The sequence below is a fragment of the Pongo abelii genome, chromosome 10 (genome assembly GCF_028885655.2).
Source record: "Pongo abelii isolate AG06213 chromosome 10, NHGRI_mPonAbe1-v2.0_pri, whole genome shotgun sequence".
In the NCBI taxonomy this organism is placed as follows: Eukaryota; Metazoa; Chordata; class Mammalia; order Primates; family Hominidae; genus Pongo; species Pongo abelii.
The window spans coordinates 95,116,206-95,141,499 of NC_071995.2; the positions used below are offsets into that span (position 1 = coordinate 95,116,206).

Sequence of the window (25,294 nt, forward strand, 5' to 3'; positions counted from 1 at the left end):
GTGAGCCAAGATTATGCCACTGCATTTCAGCCCGAGTGACAGAGCGAGACCCTGTCTTAAAAACAACAACAATAACAACAAAAAGAGTTTTAACTCTTCTTTTCCCTCTCATCCTCTAACTGAAGATTACCACTCTTTCCACTCATCTATTTATGGATGAATCATTTAGTCAATGTTTATCTTGTGCCAGGTTATATGCTAGATGTCATCACTTCATCCTTTGAAATATGTTTGGTTTTTTTTTTTTTATCAATCTCATTACGATGACAGTAATACTTGTTTAGATAATTCTGACGTATGGTTTCAGTTAAAACCCTGATTGCAAGTCATGGAACCAGGTCAGCTTGGGGTAATGCAGCTAGGCCCTGGGAATGCAGCAGAGTCCGGGCAGCTCTAGGTCTCATACTTCTGGTTTATCCTGTGCATCTGCTTTCTTGTATTTTTCTCTAAACATTAGCTTTCATTACTTCTCCATCTTTGGAGGAAAGGTGGCAGTTCCTGAGTTTTTATATATCCCTCAATTTAAGCTATAAATGGAGATCAGCTGACTGGCCTCTAATTGTGGCTCCAAATTCCTGGGAAAGAGAATGTGATTGGCCCACCCAGTATAATAAAGAGTCTGATCTCTCTCTCATCTTTTTTTTTGAAATGGTCTTACTCTGTTGCCCAGGCTGGAATGCCGCTGATCTCATTTTTGATGTTTGACAACTGACTTGTGACTTGTTTTTATTTTTTATAGACTTATTTTTATTATTTATTTATTTTTCTTTGAGATGGAGTCTCACTCTGTTGCCCAGGCTGGAGTGCAGTGGTGCAATCTCAGCTTACTGCAACCTCCGCCTCCCGCGTTCAAGCCATTCTCCTGCCTCAGCCTCCTGTGTAGCTGGGATTACAGGCATGTGCCACCACACCTGGCTAATTTTTGTATTTTTAGAAGAGATAGGATTTCATCATGCTGTTTGAAAATGTAGGGCTTTTACTCTAGCTGTTCCTTCTGCAAATGCTCTTCCCCCAGAGAGCCATTCCCTCATCTCCTTCAAGTCTCTGCTTAAATCTCACCTTCCTTGATCACCCTATTTAATATTGTAATCTACCTTCCATTCCCCCACTTCATAGACCTAAGACTGGTCACGAACTCCTGACCTCAGGTGATCTGCCCACATTGGCCTCCCAAAATGCCGGGATTACAGGCATGAGCCATAGTGCCTGGCTGCGACTTGTTTTTAAACCTCACCCTTCTTTTTGCCTTTGGCCCCACATCTGGGCAGGATGATAAGAAGGTCTATGAACTCTCCTTCTTATTTTGTGGCAGCAGGAAATTTAAACCTTCCAGCCAGCATGGACTTTCCCCAGTCCTATCTCTCAACTCCTATGAAGGCCCAACCTGCTTTCTCCCTCTGCTTTGCCCAAGCCAGCCCAGACAGTCATGTGCCTGCCAAGCTTTCCCAAGAAGTCCCTTGTGTAAGTAATATACTTTCTCTCAAATTTTCCTGCTGTATGAAGTGTCATCAGTCTTAACATCAGAACCAAACTTTGGATGGGGGCCCATCTTGCTTTGCAGGGGAGTCTCTAACAACCCTGTTACAGTCTAGTACAACTGCTGGGTGTCCTTCTCTGTGGGTAGAGGGATATTATCAGGAAAAGAGGATTTTTAAATTAATTCAACACATTATTTGAGTGCTTACTCTGTGCCAGGCATTGCCCCAGGTTAGTGACTCTAAAACTTGAGTGCACATAGGAATGACTTGGAGTACTGGTTAAGCAGATTGCTGGGTCCCACTGCCAGAGTTTATGATTCACTAGGCCTGAGTTTGGGTCTGGGAATTTGCATTTCTAACGAGTTCCTGGGTGATGCTGATGGCCCAGGGACCATACTTTGAGAACTGATGTTCTAAGCAACATGCACAGAAGATCACGGTAGGAGCGTGGTAGTAAGCAACATGGTAGGAGATAGGTAATAAACAATGACCACTGTAAACAAGTAAATTATCTAGTATTTCAGAAGATAATGAACGCTATGGAAAAACCAAGTGGAGTATGTAAAACGAATTGGAAATGTGAAGTGGGGGAATGGAAGGTAGATTACAATATTAAATAGGGTGATCAAGGAAGGTGAGATTTAAGTAGAGACTTGAAGGAGATGAGGGAATGGCTCTCTGGGGGAAGAGCATTTACAGAAGGAACAGCTAGAGCAAAAGCCCTAAGGTTTTCAGAAGTGTACCTGGTATGCTTGATAAACAGCAGGAGGCTTGTGTGGCTGGAGCAGAGGGACCCACGGAGAGTAAAAGGACAGGTCAAAGAGCTAAGAGGTGAGTAGGTAGATGGGGAGCAGATCATGAAAAGACTTCCAGGGCATTACAGGGACTTTGACTTTTGACTTGAGTCAAGTGGACAGCGATTGGACAGTTTGGAGTAGTGGTATGATGTAATGTGACTCCTGTTTTTAAAGGTTCACCCTGGCTGCTACATTGGAAATAGAACATAAGAGGGTAGAGTGGCAGCACCATCCACTGCTGTAACCCAGTGAGAGGTGAAGGTGGGTTGCCCAGTGTGGTAGTAGCTGATGTGGTGAGAACTATTCAGTGTTTGGACATGTTTTGAAGGAGGAGCTAACAAGAGTCCATAAAGAGAAAAATAAAAGATGACCCTGAGGTATTAGCTGACTAATTGAAAGGACAGAGTTGACATCAACTGAGTTGCGGAAGGCTGTGGGTGGTGGAGGTGCAGGGGAGTGGGAAATCAGTTCAGTTACAGGCATGTTGAGGTAAGGTGTTTAGTGTATATGGAGAGAATTGTTGAGTAGTCAGTTAGATGTATGAATCTGGAGTTTGGGGAAGGGGTCTGGGCAGGAGAGGGATTTGAGAGTGATAAAACTATAGGACTAGGTGGTATCAACAAGAAATGAGGGTAGACAGAAAAGAGGAGCAATTCACAGAGTGAACCCTGGGGCATACCAATATAAAGAGGTCGAGGAAAAGAAGTAAAAGGAAAACCAAGAGTGGAGTTCTGGAAGCGAAGCGAAGGTCAGGCATCAAAGAGGAGGTATCTACTGTACTTAATTATTTCATTAGTCTTATAGTGCTTCTTTCTCATTTTAATTCAGCCCCTCTAAAATCTGTTCTGCACATCACTACCAGAACCAGGTTAACCATTTTTGAACATGCTTATATCGTGGCACTCCTCTGCTAAAGAAACCTCACAAAACCTCATGATTTTATAAACCTTAATTTTAATCACGGTATCTTTTCTTGTTTTGCAATGTTAACTGATTGAACAAAGAACATTATTTTAAAAAGGATACATTTTACAAGAAAAGAACAGTTAATTATAGTTTCACCAACCCTCTTACACATCATCTGTTATTGCTTTCCATGATAAACCATAATAATTATATATTTTAATTATATATATATATATTTCAGTGACCACTTAGTACAGCTGAGTCATTTGATTAATGTAGCCCAGAAAAGCGACTCATTTACCACTCTAAGACTTGGCTTCACTGTTTTTACTGACTGTCAGGCTCTGTACAAATTATTCTACTTTTCAATGTTCTGGTTTCCTCATTCACAAATAGGGCTGGCAATAGAGCTCACTTCGTGAACTTTGATGAAGAATAAATACAGCAATGCACATAAAGTGCTTAGTCCAGTGCTTGACACCTTTAAATTCTTCCATCTGATTTTCAAGGCCTTCTGAAATCATGTCTCACTTGAACTTGTCCAATCTTATTACCCACTTGTTTCTTTTCATTTTTTTTCATCTCAGACCTTGCAGGGATGAAATGTCTACTTTTTTTCTTTTTTCAAACTCTGACCTGCCTCTCTAGTCTCTCCTAAATGTATTTTAGAGTCATTTCCATTACTGGACCTTTTGGAGATTCTGTTTTAACTGTGCCAATCTGAATCTTATCTCTGCCTTAGGGTTCAACTCAAGCACTGCCTTTTCCTTGAAATCTTCATGTCTCCTTTTCTAAAGCCTCTGCAATTATTATGTTATTCTTTGTAGTTTTTCTGTGATGTTATGGGTTTTATGCCTTTAACCTAATTCTAGTTTCATAGAGTTTGATACCATCTCTATCTAAACTTTGAAGAGTCTATCTCTACAGTGCCTAACACAGACTAGAAACTTCATAAAAGCTTACTGGTTGGAGATCATGAGTATTCATTGGCAGATTTGAAAAGTTCTGGCCCTCTAAGTTATTCCCTGGAGTGGAGAATATTCTAGTAACTTGTCATTCACTTACTTCATTCCATGAATGCATTTATACTTTATACCTTAGCTGTTTCCATAAAGGATTTGAAGCAGTGTAGAACTCATTTGGTGAGATTTTATATTGTTATTTACATATTTAAGTGGAGTGCTTTTTAGGAACGTCTTTAAAGAAATATATTCTACCATAAAAAATAGGTAAGTCAGTTTTTTTCTTTTGAACTTCTAGGCTTCACCAGTGAAATTATTTATTTTGCCTAATGTTAAATTTGTTAAACTTAAAACATGTAATGTCTTCTTGGAAAGGTTCTCTGTTTTATTCTATACTCTTTTCAGCTTGTGAACTTTTTGTTGCACAAAAGCTCTGAAAGTATCAGTCAGAACCAGAAAAGAATAAGGTATTTTTCATATATTGGGTTTGGGAAATCTGATTGTTTCTCTTGGAACAGATTGTTCATTATAACAGTATCTGTAATAAATGGAGTGCACTGCTGAGATAGATGGAAATGAAATTAATTTGGCTCGGATGTGATCTTTGTTTTACTTATGAGGATTTGAAACATCCTTACAGGGTTTCAAATTTCCATGCAATTTAGAAATAAAAGAGATTTCAAAAATGTATCTGTCTCCCTTGCCAGTGGCCATTACCTGACTATGGCACTGTGGAACAGAAGAGCAAATGTGAATGATTGTATCTGAAATGAGTGTGTGATAGCACCTTATAAAATGCTGTCATAGATTGTATATTTTAAGAATTATTGTTTAAAACATTCATTCACAAATAAAACTATTACATAAATATGTGCTTTTTGTTATAGGTTGCCTATCAAGTTGGTAACTATGAATTGGCTAAGAAAGTTTTCTCACCAGTTTGGGATTATTTTGTTGCTTCGCCGCTTCAGGATAAACAATCTGTTATTTGTTTAAGCAATATAATTACTATTACACAGAGAAGGTAATTAGAAATATTCTTCTAAAATATTAATTTGCTTATTGAAAATATAGATGCTGGATGTGAAGGCTGGAATTATTTTTAATATCATGTTCAGATAGTCCATATAAAATGATTTCTAATAACTATTGTAATAAGAGTATACATTGCAAGGTCTCATGTGCTTGTTAGAAACTTTCTTTCTTTCTTTTTTTTTTTAAAATACTCACTCACTCTGTCACCCAGGCTGGAGTGCAGTGGCATGATCTTGGCTCACTGCAACCTCTGCCTCCTGGGCTGAGGTGATTCTCATGCCTCAGCCTCCCGAGTAGCTGGGATTACAGGTGCACACCACCACGCCCTGCTAATTTTTGTATTTTTAGTAGAGATGGGGTTTTGCCATGCTGGCCAGGCTGGTCTTGAACTCCTGGCCTCAAGTGATCTGCCCACCTCAGCCTCCCAAAGTGCCGAGATTACAGGCATAAGCCACCATGCCTGGCCAAGAAACTTTCTTTCTAGAGTCAGCAAAAACACTGGAGGCATAAGGTTGAAGGTTATGAAATAAAAATACCAACTACAAACCAAAGTAATATCAGTTATATCATAAAACACAAATATGCATTGGGAACTTTTGTACCAGAGAAAGGTCAAATTGGGGTTAAGGTTATGATCTGACAGGTTGACTGTTAGGGTAAGAAGGCTTTTCTTTTGCTAGAAGGGGCTCCCAGGATTACACCATCGGCAACTTCAAATAGGCCAGTAGAAGCCATATAAAATTACTATCCTTTGTCTTTACTGCCATTTTCCTTAAAAGTACAAAGTTTTGAAGCAGGCTCAGAAATGAGCATTACTGTAATTTCAGGCGGTCTCAATAACAAATTCAAAAGCAACAAGAATCTCTGTCACCTGGTTGTTAATGCCTGAAAGTTTTAAAATAAGGAGACAACCCTTCATTCCTCAATCAAAAATAATGAGCTTAAATATGCAAATATTGGTTCAGGCAAGGCGTTGATTCAATTAAACAAATGCAGACTTAGCATTTTCTATGTACAAGGATGCTATGCGCTATGGGGGGATGGGTTTCAGAGGCATTTTAGAGGAGGAAGAAACAGGACTTAGATATGTGACTTGTGGGGATAAGAGAGAAAGGAGTGAAAAGTGACTGGGATTTCTAGTGTTAACTGACTGGGAAGTCTGTGACATTTACTAAGGGGATATGAGAGATAGAACAAGTTCTTGGAGGAAGATATTTAATTTGATTGAGAATATTTTGAGTTTGGTTTTCCAGCAGGATGCCTTTGTGAATATGAGATGCCAGTAGGTTTATTTATCTGGTGCTGACACTCAGGAGAGCATCAAGGCTAGAGATACAGATTTAGAAATTGTCCATTGAGTTCATCATCAAGATCTTGAAAATGAATGATATCTCCCAGGAAATGACTGTTTAACAGAAAAGACAGAAGGCTGGAATTGAACCCTAGGCATTGCTTAACATTTAGGGAGCAGAAGTAGGAGATGGAACCAAGGAAGGATATTGAAAAGAAGCTGTCCGGAAAATGAAAGTCCAAGAAAGTGCATTGCTAGGGAAAGTGAAAGTATCACCAAAGAGGGACTGGCCAGAGATATTAAATATCAGTGCCAGGTCAGGCAGAGCAGCTGCTCAATAAAATGCCACAGAGAGGGTTGAGTAGAACACAAATGAAGAAGAGTTGGCAATTAGGAGGCCATTGGTGAATTCAAGAGAGCCACTTTTGTAGCATGATAGGCCAGAAGTCATTTTGCAATTGGCTAAGGAAAAAAAAAAGAAAATGAAAAATCCTAACAAGCAAAGACCACTCATGTGAAGTTTTGTGGTAAAGAGGAGGAGAGCAGGCAGAAGCTTAGTCGGGGGGCAGGCTGAAGGAAAGAATTGTGGAGTGTGGAGAGAAGCCAGCCAGTAGAGAGGGAGAGACTGAAGAAGAAAATGTAGTTGATGATAACACTATGGCGGTCGAGCCTGGAGGACATAAGAGCTCATGGGGTGGAAAGAACAAAGGACTTAGAAATATTTTTTTTTGTGGGGAATGTGAACAGGGAGACATCAGGGATAAATGGAAGTGTTGTTGAGATGCAGTAATGACTCAGTTGATGTAATCGAACATGAATTTGTACTGAAGCCCAGCTCCTTGTGGCTAAAGATCCCATCTGATTCATCTTTATACCCAAGGGTCTAGAACAGTGTCTTGTACATAGTAGGTATTCAGCAATTGTTAGCATGAATGAAAGAAAGAATGAGTGAGCAAAATCAGTAAGTGATCGTTGTCACAGAGATAGAAAAATTGGACAGTGACATCTAGATTCTGAAAATCTATAGTGATTTTGTCATCTTGATAAAAAATTACTTTGTGTATTAGAACCCCCAAAATTGCCACTAATTAATTTTGTGTATCTGTGACATAATATTTCAGTAGTTTAATTTTCTTAGTTGTGAGCTTGTCTGTGCAAGAATAGCTATTCTAAATATTTTTGATGCTTTTTTGGGATCTTTGTGTAGATACTGAGAACAAATCAATGTAAAAAGACCAGTTGACCGGCTAAATCAATTTATATTTATACCTGCCATTTACTTCATATTGCAGATTACATTCAGATATTTTGGCAGAGACTTCTTCAATCCTCTTGTACCTTTTTCTTAGAAATATTTTTGTAACAAGTGACATCAAAATTAAAGAAGAAAATCTTTTCTGTGATAATATTAAAGGCAATGAGATTTTCCCATCTCAACAAGTAAGTGAATTAAAGTGACTAAAAACATGTCAGATTCACTATATATTTTTCTTGATGTTTTAAGGTCATGTTTTTTGAGTGATTGCATAGCTTGTCTGGTGAATGGGCTGAAAGGACATTGTATGATTATGCGACTTTATGTGATATTTCATATAAGTTTCACAGGCCTGAGTTCATGTTTTTTTCTCTTTTTTTCAGTTTATCTCTTTGCCCCCGTGTGTAAAAGTATTATATATTTCAGACATTGGAAAATATATAATGTACAAAGTGAAACCCGTTGTAATCTTATTACCTCTAAGAATACAACGATTTTGCTTTCATATAATTTCTCTAATTTAAGAACATGTGCCTAGACAAATATGTTATTATTATTTATGAAAATGGGATTATGATCTACTTGCTATTCTGCAACTTGCCTTTTTAACACTTTTATAATATATCTTGCACATATTTTCATGCTGGTATATATCAATCTGTCACTTTTTTTTCAATTATAATATTGTCTTCATGGAGGCAGGAATGTAACCTATCTCCTATTGATAGATTCTCAGTGTGGTTATGAACATTGCTGTATGTACATCTGCAACTCTATAATGCTCTTGCCTTTAATAATGATCCTACATTATTTTTTTTTTCATTCCTGCTTGAAGTTCACTTTTCTTCCTCTCTTTCCTTCTTTAGGTATGGAGGTTTTAGCTGTCTATGTTTTTTACAGTTGCTATTTCCTACCCATCCATTAACAAATTAATTAATTAACCAAGACATTGTTACATGGGACTATGCCAGTTTCTGGGGATATAAAAGTGAAAAAAATGATTCTTTGCCCAAGACAAGTTCACTGTCCTGTGGAGCCCAAGTACTCAGAACCATCTCAACCTGTTCCTACTAAATTGCCTTCAGTTTCTTCTTTCAGCATATTCAATCTGAAAACAAAGACAATTTTCAAGTACTTCAATGAATTCCAGAATGCTAGACTACCATTTTAGTAAAAACTGACTATATGGAAATTTCTGGTTACCTCTCAGACAGTTTCTTTGTACATAATCTTGAACGTATATATATAGAAAAATAATGAAATCTTTCCCCAGGAAAGGAAAAAGAGGAGTAAGAAAGGATTACTATTCTTTTTAAGTGGCATTTACTCTCAAAACCTTAACTTTACATTTTACTATCATTTAAATTTAAGTAGCAGAAGTATAATTAGCAGAAGTATAATAGGAGGTTAGCTTGGTTTACTGAAAATTTACCATTTTCTTTCAAATCAAAAAAGGAAATGAGAACCTGTTAATCAAATGGGGGCAATATTATAGAGATGTTATATATTTTAATTGTTAATTTATATTTTTGAAAACTAGATTTTTTTTAAACATAAAAATATAGCCAAGTTTTTAGCTTATCGATAAAAAAACTGGTTTCTGTTATGGTACTTGTATTGTTTTATGAAAAATTCTGAAGTTTAATTCTAAGATTGTGCTATCTATAGGTAGCATTACTGGAGAGTTAGAGTTGTTTCTGAATTTAGATTTTTTAAAATACAAACTCATGTTGTTTTTAGCCAGAAGGATCACATTTTCTACCCATTCTTCTCCTTAGAGACACATAAGCTAAGCACCTATGTTGAATCTGAGTAACAATGCCTGTTTCTTTACAGATTGCCAGACTGATTGAATGTGAGAGAATATTAGTGGCATTGGAACTTAGCAACTTCCTAAATGATTCCAGCTGTGCGCTTCAAGCTGTGACTCAATGTTATGGCCTTCTTGCTCCCATAATCTATCACAATATTGTTTTGGTACCTGTTGTACAGGTAAGGGTATTCCTCTCCCCAAGAGAAGGGAATCTTTATAAAGGCAACTTAACCATTCATTTTAGAAAAGAGAAGCAATGTATCTCTTATAAAGGGCAAATAGGTCAGGAACCAGTATTATGAAATTTTAGCAGTTAACTGAAAAACACTTTAATAAATTATACGTCTGGGCAAATATAGATAAGGACATAAAATGGGTTTCTCTGAAAATATTTTTCCCTGTTCCTGTCCATATTTAAATATTGGCAATTTAACTTTCAGAGTTTTAAAGTTATTTTAATTTTTATGTTCTTGTAGTGTCAGAAACAACATTTATTCAAGGCATATTGTTAAATCCATCATCTGGAGAAAAACATGGTGGAAGACCCAAGACAAAATACCTGGTGTCTTGGTGATGGAGGAGTTAGGATTTATGGAAAAAGGGTAGCTGAGACCTGGCTGAAGGGATTATATAGTTTTTCATGTTTCTTAACATATCACCATGGATTTAGTGGCTTGAAAGGACACTCATTTACATTTTCACAGTTTCTGTGGGTTAAGAGGTTGAATACGGGTTACCTGGGTCTTCTGTTTAGGGTCTTATGAGGTTGAAATCAAAGTGTTGGCCAGGGCTGTGATTTTGTCTGAGGCTTGAGATCCTTTTCTGAGTTCACTGTTATTGACAGAATTCATTTCCCTGAGATTTTACATAGGAGGTCCTTAGCTCCTAAAGGCCAACTGCTAATTCCTTGCCACATGGCCCTTCCACATCATGGTCCTTTGCCTTTTCAAGGCTGTTGGAGAGTCTCCTCCAGTATGCTGTGAGGAGCCTTATCTAGGGTAATGTAATCATGAGACTGATGAGCTTATCACATTCAGGAGCCCCACCCACACTCAAGGGGAAGGAATCACACAGGGTGTGTACACCAGGGGGAAGAATCTTGGGGACCATCTTAGAATTCTGCTTACTACAGGGAAGTAATGAGCGATGTAAGATTTTGCTGCTGATACTTGCAGAAAGTTATCACCATCATTGTCACTGTCATCATCAACATCATGATCATCACTGACACATTTTTTGTCATCCTAGAAGATGTGAGTGAACTCACACAAAGTCCAAAAATTTTTAGTACATGATCGAGAAGACTAACTAGACAGCTTGAGTAACTTAAAAAAGATTCACCTTGGAGGGGCTCGACGGAGCATAGGTGTGTCTCCTTCTCCTACATTCCCTACAGCTGCTGGAGATCTGCCTCCAGAGTCTAAAATCTAGACTCATAGTTGACAGCCTTCTGGGTCAGTTGTAAATAGATGGAGCGGTTTTCTCAAGTGTGGAGTATGGTTCATCCAAAACCCAAAGGTGCCAACCTGGCATGGTCTTTCTTTTTAAAGGTGAGAGATGCCAGATGTCAGACCTACTTTGGAGGGGGTATCCCAGCCTTCCCCAGATATTTAATGTGGCAGCCCTCTGAATCTTCACTGAGTCTATTTCTACCCATTGGAAGGTGTTTATCAAGGTCTTCAATGTACTTGACATTTCTTGATCATTAAGTCTGAGTAACATGATGTCATTGATATAGTGGCCCAATGTTTTGTTTCGAGGAATGTCCAGAAAGTTCATATCCTTTCACATAAAATTATGTCAGAAGTTATAAGAATATTCATTGTCTTGGGACAAGACTTAAAATGCATACTTTAATCTGTCCAGTGTTAATGGGAACTAAGATAGAAAAGAAAACATTAGCTATATCGATGCACACCTTTTAATATGTGTTAGCTTAGCAAAGATACCACATCGGGAACAGCAGCTGCTCAATTGACTGAGTTTACTGTAGTCCACTGTTACTTTCTAGAATCCACTGATTCAGGATACCTTTGGCTAGAGAATGGATTATAGCTATGGGAAGTCTTAGGAAAGAAGTCTCTAATTGAATTGTATTGTTTGGAATTGGAAAAGATCAGTAGAACAGAGGGTAGTTTCCAGAAATAGGCCTCAATATATATGAGAATGTAATATATGACAGTTGGCATTTCCATTCAGTGGAAAGAGAATGGACATTTTTACTAAATGATGGTAAAATGCCTGGATATTGATCTGAGAGAAAATAGAGTTTGACTCCTATTTGTACCATATACAAAAAGTCCAGATTTATCCAAGACTTAAGTGTAAAATAAAGCAAAAACTTTAGGAAAAAATTTCCCAGGAGATGACATGTGCAGTCCAGGGTTTGGGGGGAAACATTTCTAACCAAGACTGAACTTCTAACAGCAACAAAGAACCTATGTGTAACAAAAAGGACTATAACAAAGATAGAAGAACATTTATAGATTTGGAAAAAAACATCTCCAAATGTGACAGAGGGCAAATATATATACATGTATAACAAAAAGTCTTACAAACTGACAATAACCTAATAGAAAAATAGGCACAGGATATGAATAAGCAGTTCGCAGGAGAGCAAATCCAAGTGCGTGAGCAACATATGAAAAGATGCTCAAATTCTAAATATTCATAGAAATTCACATTAAATTAACAATGTAATATCACTGGCAGGATTGAAAAGATTTGCTGGTGAAGATGTGGGACAATTGCATTCTCATTCATACATGGGGGAAATGTGAATTGTTACAAGCTTTTGAATTTTGGTAAAGTAATTTTAATTTAAATTAAATTAAATCTAATTTTAAGCAAGATTAAAAACAAATATACCTGACATGGTAGTCCCTCTGCTAGTAATTTATCCTATAGAATAAAATTTTAATAAAATTAAAAATACATTTATCTGACACAGAAATTCTTCTGTTAGTAATTTATCTTGTAGAATAAAACCTCCATTTGAAATAATGTTACTCCTAGTTCCACCTCTTGGTTCCTGGACCTGAGGAACCTACTGGGACACAGTGCTACATATGGTCATTGGTTTAGAATGTATACTGTGTTCTGGAGGATGGTATCTCATCTTCACTGGGTATCATCTCAAAGCCGGCATCTTGATTGCTAATCATAGTTGGCAACTGAGCATGTAAAAGGGTATTTACTGTTACATTCTTGGCACAAAAGCTGGTGACAAAGAGAAGTAACAGTACCCCCAGATTGTGCAACCATGAAAATGTGCACCATGAAGTCCTGGAAAAGGCTGAGTGAATAATGGCTGATCCACACCAAATAATATTATGCAGCCATTAGAAACAAACAATGAATTAGAGCTATACCTGTAGACTTAGAGCATTTCTCACCAGACACGGTTGTCCAAAAACCATGTCTGGTGAGAAGTGGTCACAACCAAAGATATGGTTGAAGGAAAAAATACACACTTCAGAAAAGTATTTATAAATCCCATTTTGTAAAACAACAACCCTTCTAGGTACATCATATTTTTATACACATATATGTATTTATATTTATATGAGCTTTGGGAAAACTCCAGAACTACTAGGGTGTTCACATGATTTAGGGATATGATATGGTAGCATGGGAGAGGGTGATTAGGGTGGGGAGGAATTTAAAAAGTCTTAGAGATGAGTGTACTGTAACAATAGTAACAGTATTGTTAGAATGAGAGCTTGAAGCAATTAATGTGCCCCCAAAGCACCAACATTCATATATTAATTTGTCCTTTGGGTTAATCTAAATGGTGAATGATTGATGCCATCTCACGCTACTTTTGAAAAGCTAAACTTATTCGTCTAGCTCTTGATCAAATTTAAGATCATATAATATGAAGCAAGGAGAATAGGAAGTAAATACCAATATTAATTGATTTCCTGAGATATGAATGTTTGGTTTTGATTTTAAAGGAAACTATTATTTCAAGTACCTGGAATCACTAATTAATATTTAATATGCCATATAAGCTTCCACCTGGTTTTTCAAGGTCCTTCTATACCTGGATGTGATAGTTTCTCAAATACATGTCACATTCTGACTATACCTTTTATGATACTTATCAAAATATGCTTTGTTTTATAGTCATTTGTGTTTTTATTTTATTCTTTCCACTAATTTTCAAGTTGCTGTAGGTGAAGGACTAATCTCAAAATTGAATGTATCAACTTTATCTCAGTGTACTTTCCTTTATACCTAATAAACAATTTATCAATAATTATTGATAACAATAAAATTTTATGTCTTAAAGCTTGCATGATTTGAATGGAAAATTTTATAATGAAATGAGTAAGGATGACATTTTAAAACAAAAGTCATTGCAATTCTAATTTTTAGATCCTGATAAAGTGTATAGTGGTTTTGCAAGGACTACCAAGTATTGTCTGCTCGAAGAAACATACTGCGAGCTTTGAAAGTATACAGCACATGATAGCTTGTTGTGTCTTCTACATAACAAAGGTATTTATCTCATTCTTTATCTAGTATTATAATATTTAGGGGCAATGATGATTTGGAAAGTCTACTTTTAATCACAATAAGAACACTTTTAAAAATGGTACCCCAAAAGCATTTTTAGATCAAAAGCAAATGTAGAGGCTAAACATTATAGAATAGCAATCTGTCGTTGAACTTTTTGATGAAACTGTGGTGCTTCACAAACTAAAACTTGATGTTATTGAAATAGCATTAGTGTATATATATATATATTTTTATTATTATTATACTTTAAGCTCTAGGATACATGTGCACAACGTGCAGGTTTGTTACATAGGTATACATGTCGCATGTTGGTTTGCTACACCCATCAACTCGTCATTTATATTAGGTATTTCTCCTAACACTATCCCTCCCCCAGCCCCCATCCCCCAATAGGCCCAGATGTGTGATGTTCCCCTTCCTGTGTCAATGTGTTCTCATTGTTCAGCTCCCACTTATGAGTGAGACCATGTAGTGTTTGGTTTTCTGTCCTTGTGATATTTTGCTGAGAATGATGGTTTCCAGCTTCATCCATGTCCCTGCAAAGGACATGACCTCATCCTTTTTTATGGCTGCATAGTATTCCATAGTGTATACGTGCCACATTTTCCTTATCCAGTCTATTATTGATGGACATTTGGGTTGGTTCCAAGTCTTTGCTATTGTGAATAGTGCCGCAATAAACATACATGTGCATGTGTCTTTATAGTAGAATGATTTATAATCCTTTGGGTATATACCCAGTAATGGGATCACTGGGTCAAATGGTATTTCGAGTTCTAGATCCTTGAGGAATCGCCACACTGACTTCCACAATGGTTGAACTAATTTACACTCCCACCAACAGTGTAAAAGCGTTCTATTTCTCCACACCCTCTCCAGGATCTGTTGTTTCCTGACCTTTTAATGATCGCCATTCTAACGGGTGTGAGATGGTATCTCATTGTGGTTTTGATTTGCATTTCTCTGATGACCAGTGATGATGAGCATTTTTTCATGTGTCTGTTGGCTGCATAAATGTCTTTTTTTGAGAAGTGTCTGTTCATATCCTTTGCTCACTTTTTGGGGTTGTTTGTTTTTTTCTTGTAAATTTGTTTAAGTTCTTTGTAGATTCTAGATATTAGCCCTTTGTCAGATGGATAGATTGCAAAAATTTTCTCCCATTCTGTAGGTTGCCTGTTCACTGTGATGATAGTTTCTTTTGCTGCACTAAAGTTCTTTTGTTTAATTAGATCCCATTTGTCTATTTTGGCTTTTGTTGCCATTGCTTTTGGTGTTTTAGTCATGAAGTCTTTGCCCATGCCTATGTCCTGAATGGTATTGCCTAGGTTTTCTTCTAGGGTTTATGGTTTTAGGTCTTACACTTAAGTCTTTAGTCCATCTTGAGTTAATTTTTGTGTAAGGTGTAAGGAAGGAATTCAGTTTCAGCTTTCTACATATGGCTAGCCAGTTTTCCCAGCACCATTTATTAAATAGAGAATCCTTTCCCCACTGCTTATTTTTGTCAGGTTTGTCAAAGATCAGATGGTTGTAGATGTGTGGTGTTATTTCTGAGTCCATTGGCCTATGTATCTGTTTTGGTACCAGTACCTTGCTGTTTTGGTTACTGTAGTGTTGTAGTATAATTTGAAGTCAGGTAGAGTGACGCCTCCAGCTTTGTTCTTTTTGGTTAGGATTGTCTTGGCTATGCGGGCTCTTTTTTGGTTTCATATAAAACTTAAAGTAGTTTTTTTCCAATTCTGTGAAGAAAGTCATTGGTAGCTTGATGGGGATGGCACTGAATGTATAAATTCCCTTGGGCAGTATGGCCATTTTCATGATATTGATTCTTCCTATCTGTGAGCATGGAATGTTCTTCCATTTGTTTGTGTCCTCTTTTATTTCGTTGAGCAGTGGTTTGTAGTTTTCCTTTGGATTCCTAGGTTTTATTCTCTTTGAAGCAATTGTGAATGGGCGTTCACTCATGATTTGACTCCCTTTCTGTTAATGGTGTATAGGAATGCTTGTGATTTTTGCACATTGATTTTGTGTTCTGAGACTTTGCTTATCAGCTTAAGGAGATTTTGGGCTGAGATGATGGGGTTTTCTAAATATACAATCATGTCATCTGCAAACACAGACAATTTGACTTCCTCTTTTCCTAATTGAATACCTTTATTTCTTTCTCTTACCTGATTGCCCTGGCCAGAACTTCCAATACTATGTTGAATAGGAGTGGTGAGAGAGGGCATTCTTGTCTTGTGCCAGTTTTCAAAGGGAGTGCTTCCAGTTTTTGCCCATTCAGTATGATATTGGCTGTGGGTTTGTCATAAATAGCTGCTATTATTTTGAGATACGTTTTATCAAAATCTAGTTTATTGAGAGTTTTTAGCATGAAGGGCTGTTGAATTTTGTCGAAGGCCTTTTCTGCATCTATTGAGATAATCATGTGGTTTTTGTCATTGGTTCTGTTTATGTGATAGATTACATTTACTGATTCGTGTATGTTGAACCAGCCTTGCATCCCAGGGATGAAGCCCACTTGATCGTGGTGGATAAGCTTTTTGATGTGCTGCTGGATTTGGTTTGCTAGTATTTTATTGAGGATTTTCACATCGATGTTCATCAGGGATAATGGCCTGAAATTCTCTTTTTTTGTTGTGTCTCTGCTAGGCTTTGGTATCAGGATGATGCTGGCCTCACAAAATGAGTTAGGGAGGATTTCCTCTTTTTCTATTGATTGGAATAGTTTCAGAAGGAATGGTGCCAGCTCCTCTTTGTACCTCTGGTATAATCTGGCTGTGAATCCATCTGGTCCTGGACTTCTTTTTGGTTGGTATGCTATTAATTATTACCTCAATTTCAGAACCTGTTATTGATGTATTCAGAGATTCAACTTCTTCCTTGTTTAGTCTTGGGAGGGTGTATGTGTCCAGGAATTTATACATTTCTTCTAGATTTTCTAGTTTATTTGCGTAGAGGTGTTTATAGTATTTTCTGATGGTAGTTTGTATTTCTGTGGGATTGGTGGTGATATCCCCTTTATCATTTTTTATTGCGTCTCCTTGATTCTTCTCTGTTTTCTTCTTTATTAGTCTTGCTAGCAGTCTATCAATTGTGTTGATCTTTTCAAAAAACCAGCTCCTGGATTCATGGATTTTTTGAAGGGTTTTTTTTTTTGTCTCTATCTCCTTCAGTTCTGCTCTGATCTTAGTTATTTCTTGTCTTCTGCTAGGTTTTGAATTTGTTTGCTCTTGCTTCTCTAGTTCTTTTAATTGCGATGTTTGGGTGTCAATTTCAGATCTTTCATGCTTTCCCTTGTGGGCATTTAGTGCTATAAATTTCCCTCTACACACTGCTTTAAATGTGTGCCAGAGATTCTGGTATGTTTTGTCTTAGTTCTCATTGGTTTCAAAGAAGATCTTGATTTCTGCCTTCATTTTGTTATTTACCCAGCAGTCATTCAGGAGCAGGTTGTTCAGTTTCCATGCAGTTGTGCAATTTTGAGTGAGTTTCTTAATCCCGAGTTCTAATTTGATTGCACTCTGGTCTGAGAGACAGTTTGTTGTGATTTCTGTTCTTTTACATTTGCTGAGGAGTGTTTTACTTCCAATTATGTGGTCAATTTTAGAATAAGTGCGATGTGGTGCTGTGAAGAATGTATATTCTGTTGATTTGGGGTGGAGAGTTCTGTGGATGTCTATTAGGTCTCCTTGGTCCAGAGATGAGTTCAAGTCCTTGATATCCTTGTTAATTTTCTCTCTCATTGATCAGTCTAATATTGACAGTGGGGTGTTAAAGTCTCCCATCATTATTGTATGGGAGTCTAAGTCTCTTGGTAGGTGTCTAAGAGCTTGCTTTATGAATCTGGGTCCTCCTGTATTGGGTGCATATATATTTAGGGTAGTTACCTCATTTTGTTGAATTGATCCCTTTACCATTATGTAATGGCCTTCTTTGTCTCTTTTGATCTTTGTTGGTTTAAAGTCAGTTTTATCAGAGTCCAGGATTGCAACCCTTGCTTTTTTTTGCTTTCTGTTTGCTTGGTAGATCTTCCTCCATCCCTTTATTTTGAGACTATGTGTGTCTTTGCATGTAAGATGGGTCTCCTGAATATAGCACACTGATGGGTCTTGACCCTTTATCCAATTTGCCAGTTTGTGTCTTTTAATTGGGACACTTAGCCCATTTACATTTAAGGTTAATATTGTTATGTGTGAATTTATTCTGTCATTATAACACTAGCTGGTTATTTTGCCCATTAATTGATGCACTTTCTTCATAGTGTCAATGGTCTTTACAATTTGGCATGTTTTTGCAGTGACTGGTACTGGTTGTTTCTTTCCATGTTTAGTGCTTCCTTCAGGAGCTCTTGTAAGGGAGGCCTGGTGGTGACAGAATCTCCCAGCATTTGCTTGTCTGCAAATGATTTTATTTCTCCTCACTTATGAAGCTTAGTTTGGCTGGATATGAAATTCTGGGTTGAAAATTCTTTTCTTTAAGAATGTTCAATATTGTCCCCCACTCTCTTCTGGCTTGTAGGGTTTCTGCCAAGAGATCCACTGTTAGTCTGATGGGCTTCCCTTTGTGGGTAACCCAACCTTTCTTTCTGGCTGCTCTTGACATTTTTTCCTTCATTTCAACCTTGGTGAATCTGACAATTATGTGTCTTGGGGTTGCTCTTCTAGAGATGTATCTTTGTGGTGTTCTCTCTATTTCCTGAATTTGAATATTGGTCTCTCTTGCTAAGTTGGGGAAGTTCTCCTGTATAATATCCTGAAGAGTGTTTTCTAACTTGGTTCCATTCTCCCCGTCACTTTCAGGTACACCAATCAAATGTAGATTTGGTCTTTTCACATAGTCCCATGTTTCTTGGAGGCTTTGTTTGTTTCTTTTCATTCTTTTTTCTCTAATCTTGTCTTCTCCCTTTATTTCATTACTTTGACTTTCAATCACTGATATCCTTTCTTCCACTTGATCGAATTGGCTCCTGAAGCTTGTTTATGCTTCATGAAGTTCTCATACTGTGGTTTTCAGCTCCATCAGGTCATTTAAGGACTTCTCTACACTGTTTATTCTAGTTAGCCATTCATCTAACCTTTTTTCAAGGTTTTTAGCTTCCTTGCGGTGGGTTAGAACATGTTCCTTTAGCTTGGAGAAGTTTGTTATTGCCGACCTTCTGAAGCCTACTTCTGTCAACTCATCAAACTCATTCTCTGTCTGGTTTTGTTCCCTTGCTGGTGAGGAGTTGTGTTCCTTTGGAGAAGAGGCGTTCTGTTTTTTGGAATTTTCAGCCCTTCTGCTCTGGTTTCTCTCCATTTTTGTAGTTTTATCTAACTTTGGTCTTTGATGTTGGTGACCTACAAATGGGGTTTTGGTGTTTTTTGTTGATGTTGATGCTATTCCTTTTTGTTTGTTAGTTTTCCTTCTAACAGGCCCCTCAGCTGCAGTTCTGTTGGAGTTTGCTGGAGGTCCACTCCAGACCCTGTTTGCCTGGGTATCACCAGTGGAGGCTGCAGAACAGCAAATATTGCTGCCTGATCGTTCCTCTGGAAGCTTTGTTCCAGAGGGGCACCCGCCTGTACGAGGTGTTTGTTGGCCCTACTGGCAGAAGGTGTCTCCCAGTCAGGTTACACAGGGGTCAGGGGCCCACTTGAGGAGGCAGTCTGTCCATTATCGGAGCTCAATCGCCATGCTGGGAGAACCATTGCTCTCTTCAGAGCTGTCAGGCAGGGACATTTAAGTCTGCCAAAGCTGTCTGCTGCCTTTTATTCAGATATGCCCTGCCCCCAGAGGTGGAAGAGAGGCAGTAGGCCTTGCTGAGCTGTGGTGGGCTCCGCCCAGTTCGAGCTTCCCTGCCACTTTGTTTACACTGTGAGCACAGAACCACCTACTCAAGCCTCAGCAGTTGTGGATGCCCTTCTGCCTGCCAAGCTCTAGCCTCCCAGGTTGATCTCAGACTGCTGTGCTAGCAGCGAGCAAGGCTCCATGGGCATGGGACCTGCCAAGCCAGTCACGGGAGGGAATCTCCTGGTCTGCTGGTTGCAAAGACCATGGGGAAAGCGCAGTATTTGGGCAGAAGTGTACCGTTCCTCCAGGTATAGTCACTCATGGCTTCCCTTGTCTAGGAAAGGTAAATCCCCCAACCCCTTGTGCTTTCTGGGTAAGGCGATGCCCTGCCCTGCTTTGGCTGGCCCTCCATGGGCTGCAACCACTGTCCAACCAGTCCCAATGAGATGAGCCAGGTACCTCAGTTGGAAATGCAGCAATCACCTGTCTTCTGCGTTGATCGCACTCGGAGCTGTAGACTGTAGCTGTTCCTATTCAGCTATCTTGGAAACAACTGCATTTGTATATTTTATAGGCATTATATATGGTCACACAGAACATATTTGTTTAAACCCTAAAACATTTATTATATATTTATTATACTGCAGTAAACCTGCATATCATCTTGTCAGGTTGTGATTTTAGTGGAACCTGCAGGCAGACTTTAAGTATCTTAACTCAGCCATTGAGATAGTGGGGCTTAGAAGGTATCAAGAAACCAAATAGCTGGATTATAAGTGAAGAGTCAGTCAGTAATGGAGGGGTGTGTTAATCTCATGACATTAGAATGTAAACAATGATGTTAGGCCTGAAGGAAAGGGCTGACTAGGCAGAGTCTAAGGACGATTCTGAGATTGGTGTGCAGGACCCCAAACGCAACAAAGGACAAACTGGAGAGGTGAATTCTGACTGTGCCAGTCAAGAGTGCTGTATCTGGACATCTAAACCCAGGAGGAGACATAGGCAAGAGTGTGGTCAGAATAGAAACAGATTTTTCATTTTTGTTTCATTCCTTCATTCAATATATATTTACGATTACCTATTTGTGTCAGGCACTGGTTTGGGCTCTTGACATATGCATGAAGAATTAAAGAGAACTCCATAGTAATTGTAGAAGGAGAAGAATGAATCATGAATGACACCCAGGTTTCTAGCTTAGGTGATTAATGGATGGTGTGACACAACAGGGATGCAGGAAGTTGACCACTAAGGGATGGGATGATTGGGGAAGGCTTCACTCTGGGGATGAGACTTAGGTATGCTCTGAGCAAGAGTTACAAACTCAAATGCCTACTGAGACCAAGCAGGTAAAATAATTGGTGAATTGGTTGAATGTAAGACAAGGTTTGTCGGGTCCTGAGACAAACTAGAGATTAGGTGTACCTACCTGTAGGCATTCTTTATTTAAAAAGAAACCAACATCGTCTCACAGAGCTTGTGATTTAGTGGGGGGTGACAGAAAACAAACACACGCATAAAATATAATTTCATGAAGCTTTAAGTGTTATAAGCAAAAAGAAAAGCAGTTAAAGGAGACAGATTTAAGGAGCTGAGCCTATTTTAGACGGGATGACCCTGTAGCAAGACGAAGAGTAGAGCTGAGACAGATGGAGGAGGAACAGCTTTGTTGGCAGAGGGCATGAAGGACTATGCAAGTGAATAGACTTAGAGATTCATGACCAATTTTAGCCTACAGTTGAGTGGGCAGGTTTCAGCAGGGCAGACCATTCATGTGGAGCAATGGATTCCCAATCTGTTGACTTGAGAGTTATTGTAAGAGGTCTATATAGCCATAGTCGTGCTTAGCGTTGTTTGTAAACAGAATCACTGTATTCCCACGTGTTTTGTGTTTGTTACAAAAATATGGGAAAACAATTAAAATGGTTAACTAAATTTATTTAGGCTTTAATGAGAATAAATACTAGAAAGTATTTATTTTAGCTCAAAGGCTTGCAGGAAGGCTGTTTGTTTTAAGGTAAAGAGATGAGGAATTCTGAATAGACAGCAGCTTAATCACACATCCCTGACTTTTCTCTTTTTCAATTTTTATTTTGGCAGATTATAGTAGCCTGAGCAGGCCAGTTGGTAAAGGCTGGAGGGGGTATCTTAGGCCAGAATATCTGAGTAAAAGGCTTTTTATGGGACCTCATTCACCTTGGAAATGAGAAGGAACTGAGACAAGAGGCAGAGAGGTCAGCTTGTTTGTTCTCGTTGCTTGGTTCAAAGACCAGCATTGTGTGGTTCCTCAAAGGCTTTCATTGACAGAATCCAGTGATTCCCTCAAAGGAGGTCCATATCTGCCTGCCTGTTTTTAAGTGGTTCTCATAGGACCTTTGCAATTTGACCAGAGATGTGGAAGAATGCTGTGTAGGTGAGCTCATTTGATCCATTGCTTTAGTTAGGATGTAAGCTTGCTTCTGTGGAGGTGTGGCAACAGAGAGGCTTCTACCCTCCACCTTAGCAAAGAAGCCATTATTTGCTGTCTGTTTATGGCCTGACCTCAAGAGCAGGAAATAATATTCGTTCCATTGCTCACTGACTTACCAGTGCTGGAGAGACTGCTATGACCTGGTCTGTGTAGATGCTGAGGGAACATAAGCCATTAGCAGGAAGAGAAAAGCAATTACTTGCTGAAGGAGACTCAGTACTCCAAGGGAAGAAGAGCAAGCCAGACATGAAAATCATCGTGTTTTTGCTCTCATCATGTTGGAAAAAGACTGGCGAAGACTTGGTTTAAAAAAAGGCAGAGAAAACATTTAAGGAGATACAATCATGTGATCAAGAAGAAAACAAACAAAAATAACCCTCTGAAACTGAACAAATGAATTTGATTTTTGATTGAAAAAAATCAAATAGATGAAGATTATGGTTATGGTATTTCTTGAGTCAAATCTGAAGGCTCAAGAAATACCTCCTCCAACATAGTACAGAATTATCTAGAGGTGGTAAATAAATTCAGAAGGCAGATCCAGAAGTCATAACATGAAAACAAAAGAAGTCTGGAGGTAGAAAAGAAAAGCAAATGGAGAAGGAATAGGCTTCCTGAGTCCCAGGCAGGATTAATATAAGAATACACATGGAAATACATGTGGGTGAAATCCCTGAAGTCAAAGGATAAGGACAAATGTTAAAGTTTTGAGACCCAAAGAACATTTGTTTACAATGGAAAGAGAATCAATTAGCTTCAGACTTTTTTTTTTTTTTTTTTTTTTTTTTTAAATCAGCGATGCTAGAAGTTAAAACACTGGAACAACATTTGTAGAATCCTGAGGGAAAAAGACCGAGGTCCAAAAATTAATAACCAGGAAAGATATCATTCATTTGTCAGGGCAAAGTAAACATTTTCAGAAGTGTGGGCATTTAAAAAGCATTCTGCCCATGTACTTATCTGAGGAAAACACTTGAGGAAATACTCTATCAAATGACAATTGATTCAGAACAGAAATCCCAAGACAGGGAAAGACAAAAAGGAGAGGAATAATGGGAGCAATGAATCTTGCAATATATGTATTATTAAAATTAAATAGATAATAATGATGTGACTAGGACTTTGTAATATAAATGCTAAGTAGGGATTCTTTAAAGAGTTATCCTTGAAAGAAAAATTTATTGGTAACCTAGAACTAAAACTTCCATCCTGTTTGGCATAAGGATAGATATGAGCAGGTAAAGATTTTTGGTGCATGGTTGTGCGTTTTATATATGCATATATATATATATACACACACACACACATATGCACACATATACATATAAAATTACTATTTTTTATAGAATATAAGTGTGTCTCTCTATATACATATTTAAAGGTGACTCAGAGAAATATGTAACCATGAGCAGAACTTTACAGCATAGTACGACTTCTGTTTTTTTTTGTTTTTGTTTTTTTTTTTGAGGCAGAGTCTTACTCTATCACCCAGGCTGGAGTGCAGTGTCTCAATCTCAGCTCACTGCAACCTCTGCCTCTCCAGTTCGAGTGATTCTCATGCCTCAGCCTCCTGAGTAGCTGGGATTACAGGCATGTACCACTATGCCCGGCTAATTTTTGTATTTTTAGTAGAGACTGGGTTTCACCATGTGGTCCAGGCTGGTCTCAAACTTCTGACCTCAGGTCATCCACCCGCCACACCCTCCCAAACTGCTGGGATTACAGGCGTGAGTCACCATGCCCAGCTGCATAGTAGGACTTCTAAAATGACAGGGAGAAAAACATGAACAGGGAGGAATAAGAGAGAGAAAACAGGAACAGGAAAAACTGACAGGGAGAAAAAATGGCTAATTTTCAGCAAAAGTAAGAAGGAAAAATAGAAGACATAAGATGGAGGGAATATAATTAAGTATATTGATCACTTCACTGAATGTGAATGAATTCAGAAGACAGAAATTACCAGATGAGCTAAAAAGTTAGGTTCAAATGTATACTATTTCAAGAAACAGCCCTAAAACACGGTGACAAACAATGCTTGAAAAAATAAATGGATAGAAAATGGTACTGGGAAAATACAAACAAATTAAAGGAGGAGTGGCAATATTCATATCAGAAAAAGCAGAGTTCAGGGCCCAAAATATTAATCAGAATATTAATCAGAGAGTCATTATGTAGTGTCCTTCAAATGTATTCTGTCAGATCACCCTTCTCTGCTCCTGAATGGCATTTGGTCACTTTCTGGTCTTAGGGCAGTATCATTGTCAAGTACCAAAAATCAAGTCTGAATTAAAACAAAACTTGAATTTTTTGCAATAGCAAGGTAAAGGAGACAAATAAGATTATATGAAAAATGCCACAAAGGCATTTGATAACACTTAATAACCTTTCCTAACAAAATTTCTAATAAATTAGGGAAGGAAAGAAGCTATTGAATAATGACAAAGACATTTACCAACATTTTACAGCAAATATCATAATGAATGGCAAATTTCTGGAGCCATTTCTTTAAAAATCAGCCACAGGAAATAGATGCTGACTCCTAACAGTGAGATTCAGTATTTTTAGAGGTTCTTTCTCATGTTCTAGATAAGGATAGAAAATAATTTTATAATATTAGAAAAGTATAATTTATCTGTAATTGTACTGGTCTCAAAACCCCATGAAGATTGGGTAAAAAATTACTAGGATTACAAAGAGAATATGTAAAGTGATTCTATGTAATACACTTACAAAATGATAGGTTTTAAAAAATACTAGCAATAGTTAGACATGGAGAGGGCAAGATATGCCACTCATAATACACAATATTTAAAACTTAACAAAATGTTAAAGAATCTAAATAAAAGAACCATGGGATCTTACTGAGGGACACAAAATAAGATCCGAATATAGGACAGGTCACACCAAATTCCTGAACAGGTAGACTTATTATCACAGAAGTGCAGATCCTTCCTAAAATAATATTTAAATTTAATACAGTTCTAATTAGAATTCTAATTG

The 25,294-nt window shown here is 37.9% G+C and overlaps 1 protein-coding gene across 3 annotated transcripts in view; it reads left to right on the plus strand.

Moving 5' to 3' along the window:
* CFAP54 (cilia and flagella associated protein 54) overlaps positions 1-25,294 on the plus strand; it is a 386,240-nt gene that overhangs the window by 102,432 nt on the left and 258,514 nt on the right. For all 3 annotated transcript variants that reach the window (XM_054527528.1, XM_063712226.1, XM_063712225.1), the window contains 4 exons: positions 5,031-5,167; positions 7,762-7,909; positions 9,561-9,716; positions 13,918-14,040. In XM_054527528.1, coding sequence (XP_054383503.1) covers positions 5,031-5,167; positions 7,762-7,909; positions 9,561-9,716; positions 13,918-14,040 — 564 coding nt within the window. The remainder of the gene's footprint in view (positions 1-5,030; positions 5,168-7,761; positions 7,910-9,560; positions 9,717-13,917; positions 14,041-25,294) is intronic.